Source organism: Oxyura jamaicensis, chromosome 2, assembly GCF_011077185.1.
Source record: "Oxyura jamaicensis isolate SHBP4307 breed ruddy duck chromosome 2, BPBGC_Ojam_1.0, whole genome shotgun sequence".
NCBI classification, from domain to species: domain Eukaryota; kingdom Metazoa; phylum Chordata; class Aves; order Anseriformes; family Anatidae; genus Oxyura; species Oxyura jamaicensis.
In genome coordinates this window covers 46050892-46076659 of record NC_048894.1, presented here as the reverse complement: position 1 = coordinate 46076659, position 25768 = coordinate 46050892, and the positions used below count along the sequence as shown (strand labels likewise).

At 39.4% G+C, this 25768-nt stretch overlaps 1 protein-coding gene across 2 annotated transcripts in view; it reads left to right on the top strand.

The window, feature by feature from the left end:
• SACM1L (SAC1 like phosphatidylinositide phosphatase) overlaps positions 1 to 25768 on the top strand; it is a 29671-nt gene that overhangs the window by 250 nt on the left and 3653 nt on the right. For both annotated transcript variants that reach the window (XR_004748084.1, XM_035317050.1), the window contains exons 2-17: positions 7112 to 7209; positions 8810 to 8884; positions 11405 to 11532; positions 12318 to 12467; positions 14868 to 14927; positions 16359 to 16392; positions 18841 to 18942; positions 19682 to 19767; positions 19972 to 20058; positions 20477 to 20545; positions 20629 to 20708; positions 21950 to 22048; positions 24594 to 24732; positions 24963 to 25032; positions 25124 to 25196; positions 25662 to 25755. Coding sequence is in view for 1 of the 2 variants with exons in the window: in XM_035317050.1 (XP_035172941.1) it covers positions 7112 to 7209; positions 8810 to 8884; positions 11405 to 11532; positions 12318 to 12467; positions 14868 to 14927; positions 16359 to 16392; positions 18841 to 18942; positions 19682 to 19767; positions 19972 to 20058; positions 20477 to 20545; positions 20629 to 20708; positions 21950 to 22048; positions 24594 to 24732; positions 24963 to 25032; positions 25124 to 25196; positions 25662 to 25755 (1444 nt within the window). In the remaining variant the exon portion in view is untranslated. The remainder of the gene's footprint in view (positions 1 to 7111; positions 7210 to 8809; positions 8885 to 11404; positions 11533 to 12317; positions 12468 to 14867; positions 14928 to 16358; positions 16393 to 18840; positions 18943 to 19681; positions 19768 to 19971; positions 20059 to 20476; positions 20546 to 20628; positions 20709 to 21949; positions 22049 to 24593; positions 24733 to 24962; positions 25033 to 25123; positions 25197 to 25661; positions 25756 to 25768) is intronic.

Here is a 25768-nt window from a genome sequence, read left to right as displayed (position 1 = left end):
GGGGGGGCCGGAGCCGCTGAGGGGCGGCGGTGAAACGTCCTTGGGCGTCCTGCGGGCTCCCGGCGGGGCTGGGCACGGCCTGAGGGCCCCGGGGTGTCGCTGAGGGCGGTGTAAGCGCGCCTCAGAGCGCTGCTGGGCTCCGGCCGTCGCTGGGCTCCTCTCCTCCGTCCCCTTGTGAGGGGATGCGGGCGCTGAGTGCCGTAAAATCGTCAGTGAGGGTTGAAAGACGTGCTTGGCTGTCGGGAAGTTCTCTTTTCTTCTTGTCAGTCAAATAATATTAGTGTTTTGTTAGAGGAGCTTGTGATCCGTTTGCGTGCGGAGGAGAAAAGGTGAGCGGAGCGAGTAACGAGCGTGTGACTTGTCCTTACAGCGGTGGCGGTGGTTGTAAATGCGCTTCTCTGGGTACAGGCTGGTAAAGGATCCTCTCGTTTCAACTTGAACCAAAAGGAGCTTTTGATTATTCTAGAACGAGGCTGTGCCAAGTGTGCCCTCGCAGCACAAAGCTGCCGGCCTCCTGGGCTGCCTCAGGCAGAGCGGTGCCAGCAGGGTGAGGGACCCTTGCCCTCTGTGCAGCACCGGGAGCTTTGGGCTCCCCAGTAACAGAGGCGCGGGCAGACTGGGAAGGGTCCAGCCAAGGGCCACGAAGATGGTGGAGGGCCTGGAGCACCCCTCCTGCGAGGGGAGGCTGAGGGCCTGGGACTGCTCTGCCTGGAGAAGAGGCTCAGGGGGATCTCGACAGTGTCTGTAAATGCCCAAAGGGAGGGTACAAAGATGCTGTGTTTTGGTCAAGACGACCTCTAGAGGCCCCTCCCAACCCTTCTGTGATGACCATGTGAAATACAGTTTAGCAAATTGTTGAATTTTTTTTTCCTCCATGAACTTGAGAATAGAATTGTTTTCCGATTTGAAAACTAGGCTTTTCTACTTGTCCTCACAAAAAGCTGGAGTAATGCCTGCAGACTTCCTACCAAACGCTGTAAGAGATGGGGCTGTAACTTAGCTGATGAGTCAAACTTACCAGGTTGGCAAGGTCAAAGGAGAATGTTTTCTGGAGAAATCCAGGCTTGACTCAAGTCAGGGGTTTAAGTGGCAGTAGTCTTTCTTTAACTCGCTTTTCATCCTCACTACGATGTGCTGGGTAGCCAAGTGGCCTTGTGCGGAGCCTCAGAGACTGTAGCGTGCCCTGCAGGGCCCCTCTGTGTAGGTCCCATTGCAGGCTGTAGCTCTGCATGCCAGCCTCTTCTGGGTCACGTTATCACAAGCGGTGACACAAAACCTTTATCTTGACTGTCATCTTCAGACGCGTTTAAGTGATGCAGGTGCTGTCAAGCTTCTATGCCACTAGTTGACCTTTACCACCAGTAATTGGGGGAGGAATATTAACCCCCATATGGTGCTTGGTTTATTTGTCATCTACGTCACTGCTGTGCTTACTTAGATTTTTTTCCAGTTTCTTCCTGAGGAAGCTAACAGCTGTTGCAAGTAGCAAGCTGGTGGATGGTAGTGGAGCCCCCAGTTCAGTTAGTTAATAAAAACTGTTCAGCAAAGCTGGCTGAAAAATAGAGAGAATCTGTTGTTCACTTAAAGTCATTTTTTTCTTTATACTTGAGTGAAAGCTTTATTTTGCTGATTTTGAAGCATCATAAGAGTCTCCAACACTAGCTGTGTTTCAAATTTCACTCCTCCTGCACGTTGTTATGTTTACGTGTTTTGTGTAAGTCCTGGTCAGTCACGAGTAGCTGCTGTATATGGACATCACCTTCTACCTATCTGTATTTGGGGAGAAGTCCAAAAGTCCTTCTTGTCTTTTGGCCTTACTTTTTTTCTAAACTGAGCTCTCAGAGTTTGGATAACACTTCCAGAAAGAACCGCTACATTTTTTTTCCTCCTAGCCTCATCTGTCATGATGCTCAGGGCAGTTGATTGAGGAGCACATTAAGTTACGCAGTAAATTATTTGTCATGTTAAGTGAAACATAGCTGCAAATAGTTGTTATGAAGCGATGCCTTTAATATGGCGTTTGTATTCTCAGTGGTATTTCCATTGGTGGTTTTTTTACATCCTAGGATTATGCTCGTTCTCTTCCCTGCAATTAATATTCCATGGAAATGTTCCAGTTCCTTGAGCTGGTTCTGCCCAAGGAATAATATTTATTGTGGGTGTATAATTAGAGCACCTGCTCACCTAGAAAAGCTGGAATCTCGGGAGGGTTGGAACCAGCAGCACGTTAGCGCTGTTACTTAACTCGCTGCTGGGACCGTGATGCCTTTCCTATAGCTCGCTGCAGACTGCTCGGTGTCTTGAGTACAGCAAATGCATTGCTGCGCAGTACGGGGCGTGCTCCTGGCACGCTTTATTCCAGCATTCAGAGGCTGACATCTACGAGCTTCCTGCATTAGAGTAATGTTAAGTATTTATGGTGAAATAATCAATTACTGAAGGAAGGGGTTTGGCCGCTGAGGACTAGAAGGCTTAAGTGATATTGAGTGAGGTGCTATCTTTAGTGGCCATTAGACCGTGATGGGTTTTCTTTCCTGTGTTCGGCTACGGCATGAACATTCTTGTCTGTTGGATCAGCCTAATTAAAATATGGGATGCAGCTCTGCTTCATGATCATGATGTACAACAGTGCTTCATAAGAAAGCAGAGCGAGTAAAGCTTCATAACAAACTAAAAAGACTGTCTCACTTAACTGTAGAGGAAGCCAACTTTCTGACTGGTGTAAGGAAGCAGTGTTCGTTATGTTTCTCCTATGTTAAAAATCTTCCCTTGTAACACAGGCTTGTGACTTGGACTATTACATGGGAGCTTGTCCTGTCCCCTTCTCCAGCCTGTGTTGAACAGTCTCTCATCTGGGTGTTAAAAGCTCCTCTTGCCTCTGAAAGTTTATGCTGCAATGTGATGCTTGGCTCAGTTTTGGGGAGTATGGGGACTAATTTCATTAGAGACAGTTTTCATTTACTACACTGGGAGAGGTGCTCATGCCAATGCCCAGCATGATTTCAGAAGAGGTAGTAGCAGTGCCTGAACTGGAGAAACTAGAAAACCAAAAGGCTAAATTTTAGTGGGACTTCATCTGAATTTTCTTTTTGCTCATTAAAGGCAGGGTTGCTGAAAGCACTCTTTAATTGTAGCCTCCGTGCACCCTTTTTACATATCTTTTCCTTTTGATTGCTTCTTCAACAACATGAGCTAAAATAATGTGTCTTTTCATTAATCTCCAACTAAAAGCCTGATGTCTGACTGTGCCTCCGGAGTTGTCTTTAAGCAGCTTGCAGATGCTGCTTCCTCGGCTTTGAATTGTAAGAGTGGAATCTACCAGACGCGTTGCTGTATCTCTTGGCACACGGGTTCCTGAATAGGAGACTTTCAAATGAGATCCAAGGCAGCTTTAGTTATACTTCAGACATGAATTTGTTAGGTGCAGTGCTTCAATACCTTTTCTTGAGTGTCATGAGCTACGCTCTCAGCGTCGAATACTTTCATTTATCACTGTTTTTAGCAACACTGAGAAATAGTCTGCTAATGGTGGTCATTCCTTGTATAAAGGAAACTAAACTGGACAAACTCAAATCTTGTGAAGGCTTTATGTGCTCTTAAACTGCAGTGGAAGCAAGATATTGCTGGTAAGAGTTCTTGCTGGTTATAGACAGCAGTAACAACATAGCAAGGACAAGGAAGTCAAATATGAAGGCTATACAAAGACAGAGGATAGCTCTCTGTATAGTTTCATGTAGGTATATGAAAGCTAGTTTCACAAGGAACTGCAGAGATGATGGGCTTCTAGAGAATGCTGCAGTCTCTTTCATTATTTCTGATACAACACTAGCATTTCGACTCCTATCTTTTTTATCTATTTCATTAAAATTAGAATGATTCTGTCTGCAAACTCCTTATTATGAACAATCCATTTCTCAGCCTTCTAGTATCTTCTCAAATCACTGAAGTAAGTGCGTGTTATCTCTATAAGCTTGCGATAGGCACACAGACTTGGTACCTCAGTACTGAGGGAAAAAACACTGTTCTTGCATGGATGTTCATCAGCTTCCTCTGTGAAAGAGAAATAGGAGGCGATCATCCTAGTTACAGCAATCTTAATTGAAAAAGGTCACATCAACTAGGATGAGACTATTAGCCTACTTTTGGTAATTGATAAGTTTGTAAATTGGCATTTGGGCAGAAACCTCCTTGATTCTTGGCTTCTTCCTCAATTAAGTTTATTTTTGGAAACTTCCAAGTATTTACACAGAAGGGCTAAGTGAAGCACCTTCCTACTAAAACCTTGGAAGAGTGCTAATTCTCCCACTCCTTCTGAATCGAGGACTTAACATTTTGTAGTTGCTAAAAGATGAAGGCTTTTCAGTTTGTGTTGTACAGTTGTATTTTGGGCAGCTCGCGGTGGCAAAGTGTCTGAGAAGTGCCCAGGTTCTCTCAATTCAGACTGTTGGCATGATTCCCCCCACAAACTCTGTAAGACAAACACCTGAAGCAGTCATCAGCAAGCCTGTTGCAGTGGGCTGCCAGCTGCTCGATCCCCGAGCCACTTTGGTCCCTTGAGCTGCAAACAGGGAGCACTCGTCTGACATGGTCACCAGCCTTGTCACCAGAGCTCCTCTTGGAGAGGACAGTGGGAAGGAGGATTTTGATTGCAAAGTTTGTTTTCTTCTGTTGTCTGGAGAGCAAAACATAGTGTAAGCCAAGAGAGGTGTACAGGTGTTGTGTAAGAGGTGATAGAAAACTGGAAAGGGGGGAACAGCAGGGTAGGAGACCAAATGCAGACTAGGATTTGAGAGATAAATAGCAGGTTCTGGTCTAACAATCAATTGAGAGGCCAGGCATAATTTGTACTGGCAGCCTTAATTCTCTCATTTTTCTTAACTTCTGGATAATGAGGGTGAAAGGCTTCATGGTCTTCAGGGAGAAGTTCTTGATTGCTAAATCAATTTGGGTTTATAATAACCGCTCCATACCTGCAGGCTTTTTCCCAGCTGTTTGAAATCAGACTTAACTACCGCACAGGTGGATCTCAGTGCTGAACACAACACGGTTGTACCTGTATTATTACACTTTGAAATGCAAAGACCAGCTCTTAGAAGTAGTGGTCACGTAAGGAAGTGCAGGGTTGGGCTCTGTACACTGCAGCCTTCAGGCACCACGTGCAGCCTCGGTTAATGGGTATCTTTCCACTTAAGATAAAGCTGTTTCAGAGTGCAGAAGCCTTGTGTTAAAGGCACAAAGGTCCAATATTTACCTTCCCATTGTCTCTTCCCATTTTTTAGGTGGAGACTCGTGAATAATCTGACCTCCCAGCAACACCTGACTGGTTAATGAAACCAGCAGGGGTTACCAGCAGGCTTTCTCCTGGGGGAGGGAAATGTTGACAACTGCCTCCTGCCAGCTAGCATTAGGATTCAAATGGCACCTTAAATAGGATATCCTGAGTTCTTCTCACGTTCCTTAACAAATTAAGCACCTAGAAATGTCCTTAAGCCTGTCTCACCCATTCTATCTGCGTAAGCTTGTTTGCTGTTCACTGCAAAAACTGCTCCTGTCAGCGCTGTGAGACCCCGTTAAAGGCACGGGGTTCTCTCCTGCACTTCATCAACAGAAGCAGTGGGAGGAAAAGTAACACTAAGGCTTCAGCGTGCAGCAAATTGCATGTCTGTCTGTGTTCTTAGTTCTGAAGATGAAGGACTTCAAGGCATCTCATGTGTGTACATGGAAGATTCAGAAGGATGACTTATACGGGGAATGCTGTCGATGCCTCCTCCACGTTAGGAGAGGCAGGCAGACTTTAATTAATGAAGTTAATTATCTGAGGAACAGTTAATGATTAATGAGTTTTTCACATTTTTTAAATTCAGATAAACAGCTGGTGTCTCCTGACCTTTCTCTGGTTGCCCAGAGAGGCTGTGGAATCGCTGGCCTTATGGAGTCAAAACTCCCCCAAGAAAGAGGGGCCAGCTCTGAAGGTGGACGCAGCATGGAGGTTGGGCAGGGCCGCCAGACTTGGGAAGTGGTCCTTCAGAGCTTTCAGAGGGTCTTCTGACCTAGATCATGATTCCAATTCAGCTCTCTGAAGGGTTTAAACCAAACAAAACTATAAAAGGTGTGAAGAAATACAAGGTTTACGTAGGGAGAAACAGCCTAAAAATATAAACTGTCCTGTGGAGTAAATTTCTAGAAGATCGTTTAAAACTCTGACCCTTAGTCTCAGCAAGCCTCAAACTAAAGGGAATTTAAGAGTTAAGAGCATCAGTTCAGGGGTGTGCGTGTTTGGTTTAGCACTTCCTACAGCTAAAAGTCTGTTCTGCAGAGCTGTTGTCTTCTTGCCTGGATCGTCTGGCTTCTCCTTAGTATCTCAGCAGACATTGTAAAACAGTTTTTGGAAGCATTCTGAAACGCTTTACGTCTGGCGTTGTCCTGCATGTGGTTGACATGAAGAAAAGATAGGTGAGAAGTCAGAACAGGATGTCTGTGGTGTTCGTGCAATGCCCTAGATGGTGCGCATACAGGACGGGCTGCCGCAGCCGCGTCGCAGGCTGGGCTGACAGAGCCAGGGACTGGTGATGTTGAAACACCTGCTTCAGTAAGCTGCTGACTAACTTCACCCATGCTTGTTGTGTCATTTCTAGTGGCTTTTTTTTTTTTTACAATATTCAGAAGACTCTACTGTGAAGGGTGTTCTTAGTGCCTTGAGCATGACTTGCATCAGGGATGTGGTGTTTTAGTTTCTGTTTAGTTTTTTTTTTAATCTTTGTTTTGCTTTATGGGACTTTTGAAGTGACAAAGTTCAAGCTTACGTGAATTGTGCAGTGGACCAGTATGTACACAAACCCAGTTCCATGTCCTCAGCTTCCAGTGTTACAAAGGATTATGTTTACTAAAGAAGCTGTGGGTCTTTCAATAACTGATTATTTTGATTAGCTTCTTATACACTGCCAGCAGCAATGACTGTTAGGAAGTAATCAAGGGAGAATTTTGTGTTTTTTACAGTTGAAAAAAGGTTTAAAATTGTTTGTTTGTTTCTGTTTGCTCTGTCTTCAGGTAGTGAAGAGCCTAATCAAAGTTTAAAAAAATATATTTTTTTCCCCTCTCCATTCTGTTAAAGGCATATCACACCAGAGAAATTCTACGTGGAAGCCTGTGATGATGGAGCAGATGATGTGCTGGCTATCGATAGAGTCTCCACAGAAGTTACTCTTACAGGTACTCTCCTTGCCGGTGCTTCTTAATATAAAGCCTCTTCGTCCTTTGCTCTAGGCACTCCCAGAAGTTCTTCAGAAACTTACGTTGGTACTGAAAGTTTTTTTTTTTTATCTTTAGAGATTTAAGACAGGGTGCTTTATAAATAGTGCTTTGTGTTCTGTCGTGCAAATAACTTTGTTTGTAATGCCTTTTCCCTGTGGAATTTATGCTGTGGGAAACCAGGGTAATTCGCTTGCCTGTTTTCAGTAAAACTGTCAGTCACACCAGGGAAAACTGACTCATCCCAACTAGTTGGGATTGGTGCTACAAGTCCAAGATCAAGCATGGGAAGGGTTGAATGCTGGGCTTCTGCAGCTTTTGCCAAATGATCTCGGTGTTGGTTTTTATCTAGTATTGAAACCAGAATTTTCAAAAAGCCTGTGGAAACAACACCAGTAAAATAAACAATAATAAACAGCAACAACCTCACTGTAAACTTAGTTCTGTTGTGAATATGGATTCAGATGTCAATGCAGGTAGTCTTAGGTATGTTGATGTCTTCAGCATGTTAATGTTTAATATTTCTTTAAGAATATGAAACTAACGTATTAAAAACATCAAAGAACTTGCCTTTAATGACAGCATGAAGTTAAGGCTATGGGTGACTTCCCTTTTTGATGCTTTGGAAGTTGTTACCTCAGTAATATTGTAGCACTTTGGTCTGTTTAGAGACTGCTAACACTAATGTAAAAGTGGTAATTCCTTTCCTTTTTATTAGACCTCTTTATATAAAAGCAGTGTGCACAGCTCCCTGTTTTTAGTGTTCTAGTATAGTCTGTCAGCTTCTCTTTCAAAGTTTTCCCTTCAAAACTGTTAAAACAGCTCTCCTAAGTTTTCTGTTAGTCTAGATCTGTTTCTGTTACTCCTGTTTTATCAGATGAATCTGTGAGGTGTTTAAAGCACAGAAAAACTCGAGCATTGTCTCTGTTCTCTGGACTTTGGAGTCAGGAATTCTGGATTGGGTATTTTTTTGTTTTGCGTTTAACTTCTCTAATATCCATTCTGCTATTCCAGAAAAGTGGCACTTGCTATTCCAGAAAAGTGCTATTCCAGAAAAGTTGCACTTGATAGTTGGATACCCTTTGTGTTTTAGTATGTTCTTTGGAATACTGTATTCCTTGCCACATCTGTGCTTTTGTTGGTAGTGCTGCTGTGAGAGATGGAAGAGCACACTAAGACTTCTGTAATGGAAACAGGCTAAGTAGAAGTAACCAAAAGTAGGAGTCACAAGCACTTGTAGCTTGTTTGTCCTTGGTGTCTTGATGGATTCAAAACAAGAAGCTTGTGAAGCTGGCAGGACAATACATTGTTCAGGAGTCTACTTGCTCTACTCTCATGTGAATTGAGTTTGAATTTGTTCAATAACTACTTTGATTAAACAAAATAACAACAAATTGTGTTAGAGTGCTTCCACATCAGTTTTTTTTTTCCCATCAGGCTTTAAAATTCTGATGCAAGCAAAACTTGATTTGGCCAAGAAGCTTTGACAAACTTAGTTTTCCAGTATAGTCACGAAGCAGTCTGAAATTCTGATATGTTTTGTTCCTGACTTTTTTTTCAGTTAAAAAAGATGTCCCCCCTTCAGCTGTTACAAGGCCTATATTTGGTATTTTGGGAACAATACGGTTGGTGGCAGGTAAGCAAAGCAGAACTGTGCTTGTCAAAAATACATGGGGGAAAATACATTGCTAAGGAAGCTTTAAAGACAAAAATAGTCCTTGTGGGTATCTGATACGTTTTATTCAGCGTGGTGTCCTCTTGTGGTTGCTGGAGGATGGAGGTATCCAAATATAGTTGACATGAATGTTCATGACCCTCTTAAAGCCATAGCTGCTCTAAAGATGGGGTTAATTGACAGCTTGTTGATATTTGCGTGCAATTGAAATGCATTGTTAAATATCTGTCATAACTGTAGATGAAGTTCTCTGTTTTCATCTTAGCTGGGGGATTTAATGCAGCAGTCACATATTCTGTTGTGAAGCTTGACTTCAAGTCAATGATACCCAAATAACTGAGTGACAGGGTGAGAGAGTCTTCAGGATGCAGCTCTTTAGCTAATGAATCTATTCAAACTATTTTACAAATCTGAAGGAAATTCAATGTTGTTGCAATCAATTCATTTTCTTTCAATTTGAAATTCTAGGGAGTTACAGGATAAGGTAAGAACAAGCTGTCTGTTCTTATTTCATAATAGCATTATTTGGGTATAAACAGTCACAGCTACAAATAAATAGGATATATAAGGTCCAAGCTTCCAGGAGAGTAAACATTGTTATTCAAAAGATCTTTTGTGGGTAGACTTTATTTTTTTTAGATATTGAAACTAACGTAGTTTGATGTAATAAGGAGAAGGAAAATACTGAATGGAGGCCTCCATACATAGAAAAGAATTAAGCTTGATCTTTGTAGTATTCCCAACTGAAGCAGAGTTTCACTGTGTTAAATACAGTGACTTCTGACAGGATCTTAAACTATCCAACTTTATATGCTCATATTCTGCACGAGAACTGCAGAGCAAGAGCAGCGTTAAGGGTAAGGCCCACCTATTTAAGCACTTGGCAAGCCCTGATTGTGTTAAAACTGCACTGCTCCAAAGGGAAACTTTCACAACTTGGGGTTTGGTAATGACTTTCATACATCTGACTGAATATTGCACCAGAGCATGTAACTTTTTGTCAGTAGCCTGTTTTTCCCCTACATTCCCCAAAGCCTGATGCTGTCAAATACAGCTGTCAACTACAGTTTGTATCAGTTAATGTTCAGCTAAGCGTGGTTAGGCATTTCACTGTTATCTGTTAAACTGTAAGGCTGGTTCAATATCCAGCAGTGCAGCATCACTAACGGGTATGAATATTCTTCCCCTATTAGAGTATTAGGGGAAAAATGATGGAATAGTATCTGAAATGCTCAAAATCTCAAACCAAAGGTCACGTAGTCAAGCAGGAAAGGACAATATTGAACACTGATGTTGGATTAAATCCTTCTATTTGCACAGCGTCTTTGTGGCATAGTGGTGAACAAAAGGCCTTGTTTTTGTAAGATACCTGGATGCTTGTGAGATACCAACCAAAAGCAATACTTATACCTTGGTACAAGCATGCTAGAACCGCCTTAAGTGCTTGAAAATTCCACCAAAACAAATAGTACAAAACTAGAGCTGGGGAGTCTTGCTTTTTTTTTTTTAAAAAAAAAAAAAAGGCGGGGCGGGGACTTGTTCTTTGACTAACTAAATAGACTAGGTACCTGATATAATAATTAACCTGCCCATAAAACTTGTTGTGTATCTAAGTAAAGTAATCAAACATTCAATAGCCAAATCAGAAAGAGTTCACGTTGCAAGCTGTTCACTTATCCATTGTTTTCTTTTAAATGCTTTTAGTAAAAGTACTAGATTTTGTTGTTTTGTGCTTCTGTGTGGCCTGTGTATTGGTTTATTCAAATGAAGCTTAAAGTAAACATGTAATGGTTATATGATGTATGAAAGATTTTTTCTGCCAATGTACTCTTTAATGAAATCTTTTCTTCAGAAACAAGGTGGCACCAAAATAAAGCTATATGGCATTTTCCAGCAAGTGTAAATCAATTGCTTTGAGTGTACTGTCATGATTCTTCTTTGCTTTGTTACTTATGCAACCAGGAAAAGAGTAGACTTGCCCTTCTAAATTATTAAAACAAATAAAACCCCTCCTCTGCTCTATTTTGAACCTATTAGGACATTTCTTTTTAGCCTAAGGTGAGTAGGCTTCTGGAATCCCAAAGCATTCTGCTTTTCATATATTTGTGATGTGCCTTCAACTTGATTTGGGAAGCACAGAGCAATTGGCCACTTCCTACATTTGAAACCATAAAAGCTTAGATCAAACTCTTAGTAATGGTATCTGACTACTTGTTTCTCCTTGTCCATTTTGTAAATTCCTTAAATTTATGAAGTAGTTCAAGATCTGTTACTACAGAGAAGCTTGGTATCTTAGCAAGTGCGTTTGTTCTTCACAGCACCAAGGGGCTGGAACAGAAACAAAGTCCTAGGTGGAATGTGAAGAAAGTTTGCTCTTCCCCTACTGGCTTCAGGTTTTTTTGCTATGGTTTTAGGCTACTTTTCTTGGAAAAAAAAAAAAGTATGTTTTAACTTTTTAACTTTCCTTTTTCTGATTTACAGGCACATACCTTATTGTAATAACAAAAAAGAAAAAAGTAGGTGAGATTTTCAGTCACGCAATTTGGAAAGCAACAGACTTTGACATCCTCTCCTACAAAAAGACCATGCTGCACTTAACTGATATTCAGGTAGAAGTGGATTGACTGGGGGATGGGGAGGAATTTCTTCTGTTGATCCTTATTACCATAGGACCTAATTTGGTGAAACTACAAAAGTTGTTTTTGTTTTTTTGGGGCTCTTTTAACTATACTTCTCTTCTGATTTCTTCAGACTACTAGTTGGAATACTTGGGTATAGATGTATATAAAGTGATGCTGTATCTGTTCTTGTTCTAGCATTCTTCCTCTCCTGAGGGCCTTAATGAAGGCTTTGCTTGCCTGCTGTACTACAGAGGTGTTCTAGTGCTGCATTTTGTGTAGGCTGTTACAAAGCAGTCTTCCCAAGCCAGTCATAAAACCACAACCCTCTTCCTGTTGCATCTTTTAGCTTTACTATTCTTACAGTCTCTGAAATAAGCTGCCTTGCTGACATCTAATTATCTGCATTGCTTAATTTATGGAAATGTTCAATTACATAATTACCCAGCAGAGACAAATTGATTTTGAGAGGGAGGAAAAGGGTGAAGGTTTTTAAAAATAGATATGTTGTGAATTGATAAAGAGTAGATAAGTGTCTAACCATCAGAGCTGAAAGGGAATATGATTCTCCTTTCGGGAAAGGAATGAGATTAAACAGTATGAATCAGAACACATTAGTTATTGGGATAATCTTGACAGTAAGTTTTGTAGCCTTTCTTTTGCATTCCCATCTTGTCTTTTTTTAAAAAAAAAAAATGGTTTTCAGGGAAACTAGGTTATAAGAGTAGTGTATTTTGACAGTAATGAATAATAACTTCTATTTTTCCTCTCAACAGTTACAGGACAATAAAGTATTTTTGTCAATGCTTAGTCATGTTTTGAGTGTGGATGGATTTTATTTCTCAACAACTTATGATTTAACACATACTCTGCAACGGTTAGCCAACACCAGCCCAGAGTTCCAGGAAATGAGCCTATTGGAGAGGGTAAGTATTTCATCTTCTGTATCTGTCTTAGATGTTGTCAATCAGTTCTGAATGGCATAAGTTTATTTTATGTGGTTGGTGTTAAATCACAAACTAAAAGCTTACAAAAAGTTTAGGATGAGATTGCTGAAATCAGTAGCCCCATTACACTTGAGCTTAAACTTTCTCCTCTTTTTAACAATGAATTAATACCATCTGCTACCATTTAGCATGACCCTCACTTAAATTAAAAATGACTATTATTTTAATCATGAAACTTGTGAAATGGATTTGTGTCTTGATTAACTACAAATCTTATAATAGTGTTTTCCCTCCACCCCCACTTCTATATTGCTAAACTGTGTAAGCTGTATACCTCTGATCTTGTCAGTCAAGCTGTGCTGGGGCAGTTCTCTTGATTAAGAAGCTGTGACAGTAGAAAGCAAAAAGCGAGTGTGCAAAGTACATTAAATGAAGTTATAGTTTGAGTTTGCTTCATGGTGTGCATAGAATAAGCTTGGAAATTGCTGGTGTGTACTGCTTGGGTACAGAAGTCTGTTCAGCATTGTGACGTCCTAACCATACAGCTGTATACTCGTCTGCTCAAGTTTCATAGCTTGTTTGCAACATCAAGTTTTAGAAACTTGCCTGAACGTGGTGTTAGACTTCTAGATCAGGCAGGTTAGAAGTACTTTCTGAGATGTCTGATTTAAATGAATTTTAAAAACTTGAGATGGAGTTTGCCTCTGCTTGCAATGTTAAACACTTCTAATTGTTAAACACTTCGAATTGCAATTGGGAGGAGGGACAAGTGTATGTGTGGGGAAGGGTACTTGTCTTTGTATTCTATTATTCCAAGATAATGTGGAACAAAACTGCAAGTTTATGGCTCTTGGCACTGGTATTCTGTTCAAACTATGCTGATTCCGTATGTTTGAAGCGTGTATTTAATATGTTGTTGTCTTAAAGACAGCAGAGCCACACAGCCAGACACAACAGAGTTAAAACTGTATTGTGTTTCTGCAGTTCCAGAATTCTTATTCTGGTAAATAACTGTATAGTACAGCATAAACAAGGTTTAAACTGCCTAAGCAATAAAATACCAAAACCTTGTAAGTGAATAACACTTTTTCTTTCATTGGCATTAGAGTCACCAAAATGTTGCCTCTTAGTTACTGAAACGGTCTACTCCGGAGAAGCAGTTCACTCTTTCTTCCTTCAAAAGCTTAAATAAAAAAAAAGGCAAACATTTTCTAGTTTATAACTAGGGACTCTTTTGTACTATCAGTTGCTTTTCACGTGATCTTCATGCAAGGAAGAGCAGCTGCTGACATGAAAAATTGGTTTGCTGTAAAATTGTGGCACCTTAGAAGGTTGTTGGAAAGATGAAGATTTTAAAAAAAAAAATAATAATGACTTGAAGTAAATTCATATATTAGCTGGCTAAAGCCATTTTAATGCAATGTCCTACTCCTTGTTGCAGTAGGCTGGTTTTAACAAAAGACTAATGGTGATTTCAGGCATCTCCGTTTCACCTCTGCAAAAGAAGCCTGGCCTGTGGTTGGTGTTTGTGGGGGAGGTTCCTTAACAGTTGTAGTAGAAGGAAACAACCTCAATATAAGGGCACTAATGCATCATGCCATGTTCTACTACTTCAAACCCTACTTGTGGTATCTCCTGGCAGATAGTTTTATTTATCTATTTCTGTTAGATCAACGAATACTCCAACACTGAGCTTGAATTCTTCTCATCCTCACTGATGCATTGTCTTGCCCGCCTCATCTTAGAGTTGAGGTTTGTGCCATCTCCCTAGAGCCTGCACTGTGTTCTGCAGCAAATGTCACTTTCATGACTAATCTGCTAGCTTTTGGAATGTGCTCAGCAACCTGCTCAAGACATTCTTGAGGTGAACTGGGAACAGGAAATACACGAAGTTGAAGAGAATCACTTATGCAGCTGAAAATAAATTTTCTTGAACTACACGTATTGTTCAACTCCTGATTCTCAGGATTTTAAGGAGTTCTCCATGCAGTAATCAACACTCTCACTATCTGCTTCCCTTAGGAATGTTACCTTGCTATTGTTCTTAATTTGGTGTAATGTCTTTGACCCTTGTTTATGTAAAACAAATTTGAATGTTTTCCTGATACTACAGCTGAACTGTTAATGGCTTAGCACATCTGAAGTGTCTGGTAACCCCCCCTCAAAGATGGGAGAAAACTGTTATTTAACAATTTTAATTTTATTCAGATTGCTATTTGAAGATACATGAACGGTACTAGTGAAAGAAGGGTGTTTCACCTCCATGCACATCTGTCTACACATCTAAACTTGCATAATGCGTGGATACTATGGTATTACCCTTACAGTGAATGAAACAACTGAGCGTTTCTAAAAGCACGTTGTTTTTTCTTACTGCAGGCAGATCCACGTTTTGTATGGAATGGGCATCTTCTCCGAGAATTTGCTGCTCAACCAGAGGTAAACCCTTTGTAATGATGATGTTGTATAACTTTAGTAAAAGTATATTCATTCTGTATCAACATTTTCCTATAATTCTCTCATTTCAGAAAGAAATCTAGCATAACCTGGTTATTTGTCTTCTAGCTGAGCGCAGTGATGGTCTTCTGCTTTTAAACTTCCAACTTTGCCAATGTCCTCAATAGCACGCACAGTAAAGCTGATTCTTCAGAGGTGTCTGCTTTCAGTTTACATTAGCATTGTCTCAGCACAGTATCTTTTTGAAGTATAACTACTAATTTTTCTTTTGGCATAAGCAAGGTTCAGCTCATCTCTTTGAGTGCAGTTTGAACTCCACCTGCCTATTGGATAGGTCATAAAGCTGACACTTGAGTAAGATACTTTATATTCTGTGTTTATATTTCCAATAGAGACTAACACAATGTAACTTTCAAATTCACTTAGTCCAGCAAATACAAGTGTAGGGCCATGAGCTGCACCTGTAGCACCTCAGTGGCTAGACTCATCTAAGTTCCTTCCTCCTAGAGGCTTTAGAAATATATTAGACTTACAGAATTGTCTCCACTACAGCAACCTTTTCTCTTTATCTTGCACTTCCCATTTAGGCAAGTGGATGATGCAGTTCCTATTTCTGTCTTCGTAACCTGTGGAGATGTGCTTTTATGTTAAGCACTGTTTGAAAAGGCTGAATTGTGCATTGCTTCTGAAATGTGAAGATAGGAATTAGCAAAGAGCTGTTGTGCATCTTCCAGAGGCGTATGAATGGGTAGATGGTTTGATGGCTTAGATGGTGTTATACAAACAAAGCTGGGGAAATGAGAGAGAACTTGTGGTGGGAAGAGCAAAGAAAGCTAACTGGTTGGCTGGTGAAAACAGAAGTAGGAGGCAAAACATGGAAGTTGAAGAGGGAGATAACTGATATGTGAGAGGAAGCATGACCTAATGCTGCCTACAGGTGGATTGCCATAGTAACAGCTGCAGGTAGTGAGATGCAGAAATTCTGACTTCCAGCACTGGAAATATTTTATTTTAAACTTCACTGAAAGAGCAAGTTACTTAAGTGTGGCAGGATGGGAAAAATACTGGAACAGGCCTTTAAGTATTAATCACAAAGAACTATTTCCTACCGAAGTCTTGTGTTGTTTACTATCTCAGCTTACTTCCTTCTGCTGAAATAGAGCAAATAAAAGGTTTTCAGTGTAGACTGGTTTATATATAGCTTGTTTGTAGACAAGTAAATGCCTTGTATAAAACAAAGCAGCTTGTTTCTGTCTTTAAACTCTTCTCTGAAAGAATTACTGCATCCTAAATAAAAAGTAAAGGTTATCAACCATATAGAGCTATCTTAAACTCTTGGACGAACCTTAGTTAATAATCTTTTTTGGCTGTTTAATATTTTTAAAATGTGTGGGGTGTTTTTCTTTGTTTCAGATCCATCGGTTTGCTACGCCAGTGATGCATGGATGTATCCTTTCATATTGTGAAGCTCAATGCTGAATTTAGTACTTTGTTTGCTAGAGAGTTTGTGATGTTGGCAATGTAACAGAACACAATATCAAAATTGGGCTGTAATTTGTTCAGATATGAATGCTGCATGTAGTTTGATAGCCCACTTGCATGGTAACTCATCTGAATATTCTGCTTTTAAGACCTAATATACTTATTTTTACAGGCATAATTTGCATAACTATTTTTAAGGAAGTAAAGGTTAAGATGAATATCACAAATGTTCTTACATCAGCCTTAGTGCTTCTTATCTTGCTCTAAGAATACCTACGCTTAGCATTTACACCGGATTTGAAATAAAGGAGAATAGTTTTGACTTAAGGAATGCTTGTGAATGTTCCTGTTGAATAAAAAGATGAGTAGTTGTGCTGAAGGCTCCTGGAACACTTCTCCTAGCTGGCTGCTTTTCCTGCACCACACTTCGGGTAACAGCCTTCTTAGCAAAGCAGCCTTGAGTTTATTTCTGAGGGCGCGTAGTCCTGTGAGTAGGCCTAATGCTCTTTGGAAGCGATGTTCTTCATGCACCATGTGATCAACAGCAAGTCCCTGCTTCTGACTTGGCAGCATGAAAAGGAGTGGCAAAGGCTTGACAATAATATATGCAGCATTGTCCTTATCTCTTGTGCTGCAAAGGCAGCTCAGGTGTGTGCAGGGAATGAATGGCTTCCAGACTGCATCAGTTGCTCTGGTAGGGCTGTTAGCAACTGGCAGATCTCCAGGCCTTCTTTCCTGTGACGTCATTTAATGAAAAATGTTGTGGGAGTAGGTGGAGAGGCAAGGCAAGATAGCAAAAGGGAACTGTCAAAACAACCCAATCCGTATCCTGCTTCTGCGAGTCCTGGGTAGAAGAGTCTGGGTGGATTGCGATTAGCAATTGGCAGACTGCAATTAACACCTTTCTCTGTCCTACTTTCCCTATATAAATAATTAGCATGAGTAATACATGGTGCTGTACTTCTCATATTAACCAAACGTTAGAGAACCCAAGAATTCAAAAACTGTTTTTAGTGCTGGAAATGCTATGAAAAGCCTTAAGCGGAACTGTAATACTGCCACTACAAGCTAATTCATTAAAATCATATCAAAGATCTCTTTCCATATATATTTTGTTCAGATATATTTTGTTCAGCTATCTAGACCAGGGTTCTAGTCTTGCAGTGATAAGAAATAATGGACTTGAGTAATTGAGACTTTGATCAACTGAAGCCTAAACTAGCATTAGTATTTCCCTTACTGCTACCCCTTCCCCCTTCTCTCTCCTTACCCTCCCCCACCCTCCCCCCCAAAAAAACACCTCTTAAAAACAGTAAGTTATGTCTTCTCATTTTTAGAGTAGATGTAGTCAATAAGCAAGTTGACACTTAAATTGGGACAGGCTGTGGACAGAAAGTGATGAATATTACTTTACATTCCTGGAGAGCAAAATGTTTTGGATTACTTAAAGTTGTTTGGGCTTTGCAGCCTTTCTTTCCTTCCAAGAAGGATTTTATATTAGTGTGAGATTCTGTTGGTTGCTTCCAATATGGTATGTTAATACTGCTGCCTGCAAAAATTGCCCATTTCAGTCTTGTGCTTATTTTAAAGGTACAGATTTCACTTATTCATGGCAGAGGATGAAAGCCTGTGTATTCACCTGGAGAAACTTCATGGGGAATGCTGGTCTCTTTTTGATTGAATAATTTACCGTAAATCCGATAAAGGCAGTTATAAGCAGAACAGAGCAAGAATCCAAAATTGGTTGTTAATGACTTACCTTTGTTCATTGCTTAAACTTAGACTTAGGGTGCATTTGTCACTTTGGGTATGTAGCCTGAGCAGGAAAGCATACTTCCATAAGAAGCTCATACTGAAGACTTGGTGTGCATTCTGCCCCTTGGTGTGGATATGAAAGCCAGTCGACATTACTGCCGGTTCTGGAATCTCTAGTTGTGATATATGTTGTACCTTACAGGTACAAGGTTTAATAACCTAAGATACTTCTTTCTCTAATTTAAAGTTTTGAAGTGGTCCTTTTCATTAAAAGCAGTAGGGACGAGAAACTTAAGATGGCTTAATACAGTTATGGATAAGTTGGATATGTGAAGGAATAGAACTTCAGAAGTCAATTCAGAACTTCAGAATATCATAAGGCCAGATTAATCTTCTTTTAGGAATTCCCATTTCCTTAATTATAGCAGTTTCAATGCATAGTTATCAGCGACATCCCCTTTATGCTGTCTTTTGAGATGCCTATACTAATACTAAGAAGTTAGGTTCTCTCAAGTTCAATGTTTACCTGTTATTGACATGAGAAATGTTTACAGTTTTCTTTGAATGTGATGACTTGGTTCCTTGATGTTGACTATTTCTTGAAATGTAAAAGTATCCTAAGAAAAGTTTGGGTTTTTTCCTTATTGATATTTATCAGTTATCACTATGCACTCTTGTTCTATTAACGGCAAGTGTTTTGACTGGCTGCTTGTTTCCAGAAGAAGCTGTTTCAGGGCTGGTGTACGCTACTATGTAAGAGGTAAAATAAACTTTCTTACTTTAGATGGAATTTGTTTTTTTAAAACATGTTACTTCCTCTAAGACCAATTGCTGTACAATGGATTGAATAAAAATAGTTGATATCAAGACTTCAGTGCTTCAAAAGAAAAACGGGAACCTGTATGAGGAACTGAGGCATGTGCTGATATATTTTTTAAAAATTGTCTCTTCTTTATTCCTCCTAGAGGTTATTGGCTTGATGGGGTTAAATGCAAATGCATGATAGCCCTTTTGGCCTAACAGTAAACTAAACTGAAAGCATCATTGGTGCTGCTAGGGAAACCCTGAATAGTGATGTTCTCTAACTGTTTCAGGTTAAAAAGTGAAGAAGGAAATGGTTAAAATTACTTTTTGTTCTCTGTGAGTCCCAACGTACATGCTTTTGAAGAAATAAGTCAGTTTATTCAGTGCCTTTGCTATTGAATTATGGATGTTTTAGTGTCAGAGCACTTGTGTTTTATTTTCTATTAACCTATTCAATTTCTAGGACTGTAATTATCAAAACGTGGTAAGCACAACTGTGCTTCAGTAATTAAATTTGGTACAGATCACGTTAAACTTCTGCCAAAGGCATTTTTAATTTACTGCCTTAAGGCAGCCCTGGTATTTTCATGCTTTTTTGTGTGTTTAGAGGGGAAGGGTAGGAAGCCTTTTGCTGTTATGTTGTTGCTGTTATGCAGCTAGCCTGATCTGGTTAATGAGGTCTTTCTCCTACTTAGGTATTGATTCAGAAGGACATGCAGCTAACTTTGTTGAAACAGAACAAATTGTGCATTACAGGGGGAGCAAAGCATCATTTGTTCAGGTAATGTCAGTGTAACGAGCTGCTGACTGGCTTCAGGGGTGTGTGTATAATAAGTCAGTCTTTCTGTATTTCTGTAAATTAAATATTTAAAAAATATGCACACACAAATAAACTAAACCAGTCTGTTTTATTTAAAAAATTATTTTTAAATTATTTTAATTTGTAAGTTTTGTTGTTTAAAGTTATTTATGTATTCTTTTTCAGACTCGTGGATCAATTCCTTTTTTCTGGTCTCAAAGACCAAACCTCAAGTATAAACCAAAGCCACAGATCAGCAAGTCAGTAAATCATGTATGTGAGTGCTTGTTGTGTCTTGGGGTCTCAATGTATTTCTGGACTTGTGTAGATTTGATAGGGTGACACTTATAATCAGTCAAATAAAAATAAGCAATATTGTTTTTAAGTAACAGTAAGAACCCATGTATTACTTGAGAGAAGTTCAGAGCCTGAAAAAAAAGTCCAACAGTGAGGGTAGTGGTTTCTCTTTGGTTCTTCTTTGCAGGAGTTTTAATAGTTGGACGGTGCTCATTATCCATGGCTTGCTTAAGGTCTTGGGAGGTGAAAGTAGAAGTACGTTAACACAACAGAGAACAACCAGCGCATTTTTAGTTATAAAACTGCCTATGCAGTATCATCAAAAAGATGATTGTGGAGGGTTTTCTTGTAAATCACATCTTAAATCTGTCATCACATTTCCTTTCTTTTCTAGATGGACGGCTTCCAAAGACATTTTGACTCACAAATAATCAGCTATGGAAAGCAAATGATTGTTAACTTGGTATGCTTTCACTTCTTCCTGAGAAAGTGGCTGTCCGTTCAGGCAGGCTTACAAGTAATGCTGTCTTTTTTCTTTATTTCCAGGTTAACCAAAAGGGTTCTGAGAAGCCTCTTGAGCAGACGTTTGCAAACATGGTGAACAGCATGGCAAATGGAATGGTCAAGTATGTGAGAAGTGAAATGATCCCCTCCTGTGTTTAAAAACTGAGCTGAGTGATTAGTGCTCCATCCTTTCACCAGACAGCTGATTTGTTTTATTTCTATGAAGTCACCTGCATGTAACCAGTACCGCTACCTCAGAGCTTTAATTCTAAGCAGGCATGAGACTGAAGAGATGAGACAAAGAGGAGACAAACAGAACAAAGAAGGGAGGTCAAGGGTCATGGTAATGCCAGCATTGAAATAATATACTAAGAGAACTGTGGTTTGGAGATCTTCTGTCTTCTAGGGAGAAAAAATCATACCCTATAGAACAAGCTTCTGGTAGAAGGGCTTGGTTACGTTGCTAGCTTAATAGGGGAGTGCTAAATGTGAGCAAAAGAGTATTGGAGATAAAGCTGGAAAAAAAAAGTGCTCTTTTCATACTCGTATCTAGGCTGGCATTGATACTTTTGCTGTACAAAGTTTGTGGAATTCTGTGCATCTTTTTCTCAGTTCCACCAGCTGACTCTATAGCAATATGTAAAACTTTGTCAGGGTGTTTGTAGTGATGCTTTTTTTAAAACACACAGAGCAGAAACTGTTTCTCACTTTCATTTTCTTAATTCTGCCAAATTCATTTTTCTATTTTTAATCCATTTTGATTGGCATTTACCTGCTAGACTTACATGACTTGAGTCTTCAATGCATGTATATGATTTTTCTTCCCATGAATAGCCTTTAAAGATTGGCAAATAACTTTTGGATTATGAGAATTTAAGGGGAAGATCTTAATGCCTTGCAGTTTGCAGCAAATGTGTACATATAAATGTTGAATCAAACACCATTCACCTCAAGCATTATTTTTATCAGAAATTGAATTGGCTCTTAAACTCTTGTTCCAAGTCAGATGTTTAATTTTTATTATGGCAGATAAACTGTTCAAAAAGAACTCGGTTTCCAGAGAGCCACTGAGGTATATTACTTCATGCCAGAGGAGAATGTTGTGTTTCAACACCTGTGTCTCTAAGTGAGCAAGTTCCCAGTGTGTTTGCTTGGATCAGAGAAGGCAGAGGAATTCTGGGCAGACACTGAAATACTGTCAGTGCTCAAATATCCTGACTGATCCGTGCTAGAAGCTCTCATTAAAGAAAAACACATCTTCTGTTGCTGCCGGTTTGATAGATTAGCCCTTTCCTGTAGATTTTTCTGATACCTTCACTGCAGTATGTATTTAATCTAGAAAGATGCTTCTTTCTCTGAACAGATACATAGCATTTGACTTCCATAAAGAGTGCAGTCGGATGAGATGGGATCGACTTCAGATTTTGATGGATCAACTAGCAGAACAGCAAGATGAGTTTAGGTAAGACTGGTTCTCTCACTTCTGTACTGTTAAAATGAGACTTTTCTTGTGTTAAAGAATGCTAAAACAGAGCTGTAGTCTTCTGTAAAGGTGATGTATTCCTATACATCAGTGCTTCCATATCTTTTATCTCTTGCTGATACCTGGTGCAAGGTTAAAGATCCGTTAGTAGGTAAAATACAGAGCCCTCTTTTATGTCCCAATAAAATGACTCTGAGAATCTTAAGATCTGCCTTTGTCCTTTGGATAAACAATTGAAGAAATTAGCATGCATACAACTGAAGTTACTTTTTAAAAAAAGTTTCCTTTGGTGTTTCCTAAACCAGGAGTCGTTCCTTGTGTTGACAGCAAAACTTTCTGCTATGTGATGTTAAATACTTAGTGCTCCCTTGGCTCCAGCCCTGTGCACACCTTCTTTGCTGTTTTTGAAAGCGTTTTATATCTCTAATGCACAGTTTGTTGTACCAAACCTTGGCATTAGCTCCGATTGTTTGTCTTTGGTAATAAAAGTAATCCACAAGGAACTAAATTCTCACTTTGTTTTTAAGTCACATAAAAGTAGATTAAGCATCCAAAGCAACTTAAGTATGTATCTAGTCCCCTGAGTTTGTTGCATTAAGCAATTATTGGTCTTTGCTACTTGTAGTTGTGTAGCTTGATAGGACAATGGCATACTTGGTTCTGCTTCTCCAATTGCTTCCTTCCTGTTAGGTCATGTGTGTTAACTATCTACTTCCTGCTTTAGGCACACTACAGAAATGGCAATGTTATAGTAACTAAAAAGAGGCGCAAGGTGTAGAATAGAACAGGAGTTGCATGGATGAGATGTCTTGCTTCGAATGAAGACTGTCAGAATAATATGAATTTATCGTGTGGTAGTGGCTACAGTTTCCCCACCACCAAAAAAGGACCCCAACCCTCCTGAAGAGCAGAATAAATTGGTTTCAGAGCACTTCAAAGAAGGAGAAATAAGTATAGGTTTCCTATACAGCAAGGTTCCTTTATTAGAGTGAACACTGAGAATCATATCACATGTTTAGAATCATATCACATGTTTACTGTCAACTGCCATTGGAGGTTTACAAAAGAACCAAGCTTTCTTGAAATGAAAAAGGAGGCCATGTGTCTGTTACAAGATATAGAAATTAAAGCTCTTCCTCAGTATCAGGTTGCCTCTACCTTGCTTTGTTTTATTTCATCTTGGGCGATCGTTGTTCAAATTGTAACAGGAGAAATCTGAATTCTGATGCTCTTAAAAATTCTGCGCCCCAGAGAGACGTAAAACACTTCCATCTTCTACAGATTGCAAAAGATCCGGTAGAAAGCTTACTCTTGTGTTTTAATGATTTTTAAAGAGCTGTTATAGGGTATGCATTACTTAATCTGTCATTAACCAGAAATGTCTACTCTTCAGCTGTGCTACTTATCCTAATACCAGTTCTAGGCAAAACTTAAGGGAGGAGGGGAAAACAAATTTTTTGTGGGTGTAAGCTCTCCTTTAATCATTCAACAATGTAAAACAGTTTAATAAAACCAGTTCTTCAAGAATTAGAAAACTAGATCTTGTTAACACAGGGCTGATCAAAGTAAATACATATGCCCATAAGTAGGGTTCTTGATTTTTAGTACTACATGACTCTAGTATGATTTTTTTTTAGTCTTAAAATGCTATGCAGTAGCAGTGGATCTGGTTCAAATTCAGAGTTCAGAATTACCTAAGGGAGTAACTTAACCTACAGAATATGATCTGCAAATCTTTAAGCAACTGAGAGCTTAATGCTAGAGCAGAAGGCTAAGTCCCATTCATGTATCCAATGGATGATTTGATTTGCATATTTGTTTCACTAGCTCAGTTATCAAAATATTTGCATGCAATTCAGTATTTAAAATGAGCTGTTTAATACCAATTACTGAGAGGTTGGGGGAGAAAGTGACTGGTTTAGTTGGTTTAAAAAAAAAAGAGGTAATGATTAGTGTATGTAGTTGCAAGAGGGAACACCTGGTTCCCTCAGATCTTCATATAATGGAGAAGAGGGTGATAAGAATTGATGGTAGTAGACTTTCAGTAGTGGCCTGAAAGATTTGAATACCTTTGTGGAAGAAGTGTTCCTGACAGTTTATAGTACTCCGTGGTGGTGGTGACCGGACTGAAGCTGGTAACTCCAGGTACATAGGTCCAAATCTGGTTACTTTGCTGTTTACACTCTGCTAGTAATCTTGCTAACTGTGGAACTAGGACTATAACACAAACATAAAACTTAAGTCACTGTTGCACTAGAAATTGCTCTTCATAGTGGCAGATAGCTCAATATTGCTTTGTCTGCACGGTAACAGTGAGTGATGTTCAGAGATTATCAAATGTTCATGTATTGATTGCTGCTTTTCATCGTGGGAGAGGAAACATTCAGGGAGGTATCACAGTTCAAAGACATGGCCAACAACTCTCCATATGCTCTAGACAACTGTTTTGGCTGCTAGAGTATTGTGAGAATGTGTGCTTTATATAGGCTTATCTATACATACTTACGTGGATTGTGTGTGTTAGTTATTTTCTAGTTGATTCCGATGGTAAAATCGTGACTCAGCAGGAAGGAATATTCCGCAGTAATTGTATGGACTGCCTTGATCGAACAAATGTGATTCAGAGCTTGTTAGCACGCCGATCTCTTCAAGCCCAGCTTCAGGTGAATGTTTTATTTTTATTTAACAAGCTCTTAAGAGGAGGAAGGATTTGTTTGGAACTGAAATGTAATTTAACACTTCAATAAAAGCTTGTGTACTTCAGTTACTGTAGCATTTGTTTGAAATACTCTGGCCAGATTCTAGTTTAATGAATAAAGTTTTTTTTTTCTAAAAGCAAATCCCAGTGTTTCTAATGACCTGCTAGTGAGCTTCAATATGCTTTTTGTTTCAGAGGCTAGGTGTTTTGCATGTTGGACAGAGAATTGAGGAGCAGGCTGACTTTGAGAAAATCTACAAAAATGGTATGAAGTTCAGAGAGATCAAAAAAAAAATCACCTTTTCAAACAAAGTAAATAACTTCCTTAATCTTTCTCAATGTTTTCCTGTTCACAGCATGGGCTGATAATGCTAATGCTTGTGCCAAACAATATGCTGGAACTGGTGCCTTAAAGACAGATTATACAAGGCAAGTCACCCTTTCTTGTAAAACATTTTTGTGCACATTTGGGGCTTTCTTTAGGTCTTCGTATCTGAAAAGATCACTGATTTGGGGCTTAGGCCATTAATGAATTTTGCCGTCATTTAGTTCAACTGGTAAAATGTGAGACTAGAATCTATAAAAGAACATTATTCTTTGCTTCATACTAACGTATGAAATAAAAAAAGGTAATCTGGAAATAAAAACAAGAAAATGAGCCCATTCAAGGTACATTTGTGTCATGGCATGGAGAGAAGGGCAATTCTATTTTCAAATAAATTTTGTTACAAATGTGTGTGTGGTATTAATGCAGAGGTAGCACTAGATTATTGTATGTATGTGTAGGTATTCATTAAGCATGGTACACACTTGAGCAATGAAAGGACTGTAAAGCTGAAATTCTGTTCCTGAATGCATACATCTATTACAAATATTTTTCGAAACTTCTTGCAGAACTGGAAAGAGGACTCAGTGGGGCTTAATAATGGATGGCTGGAACTCATTAATACGTTACTACAAAAATAACTTTTCTGATGGATTTAGACAAGTAAGTTAGGCTT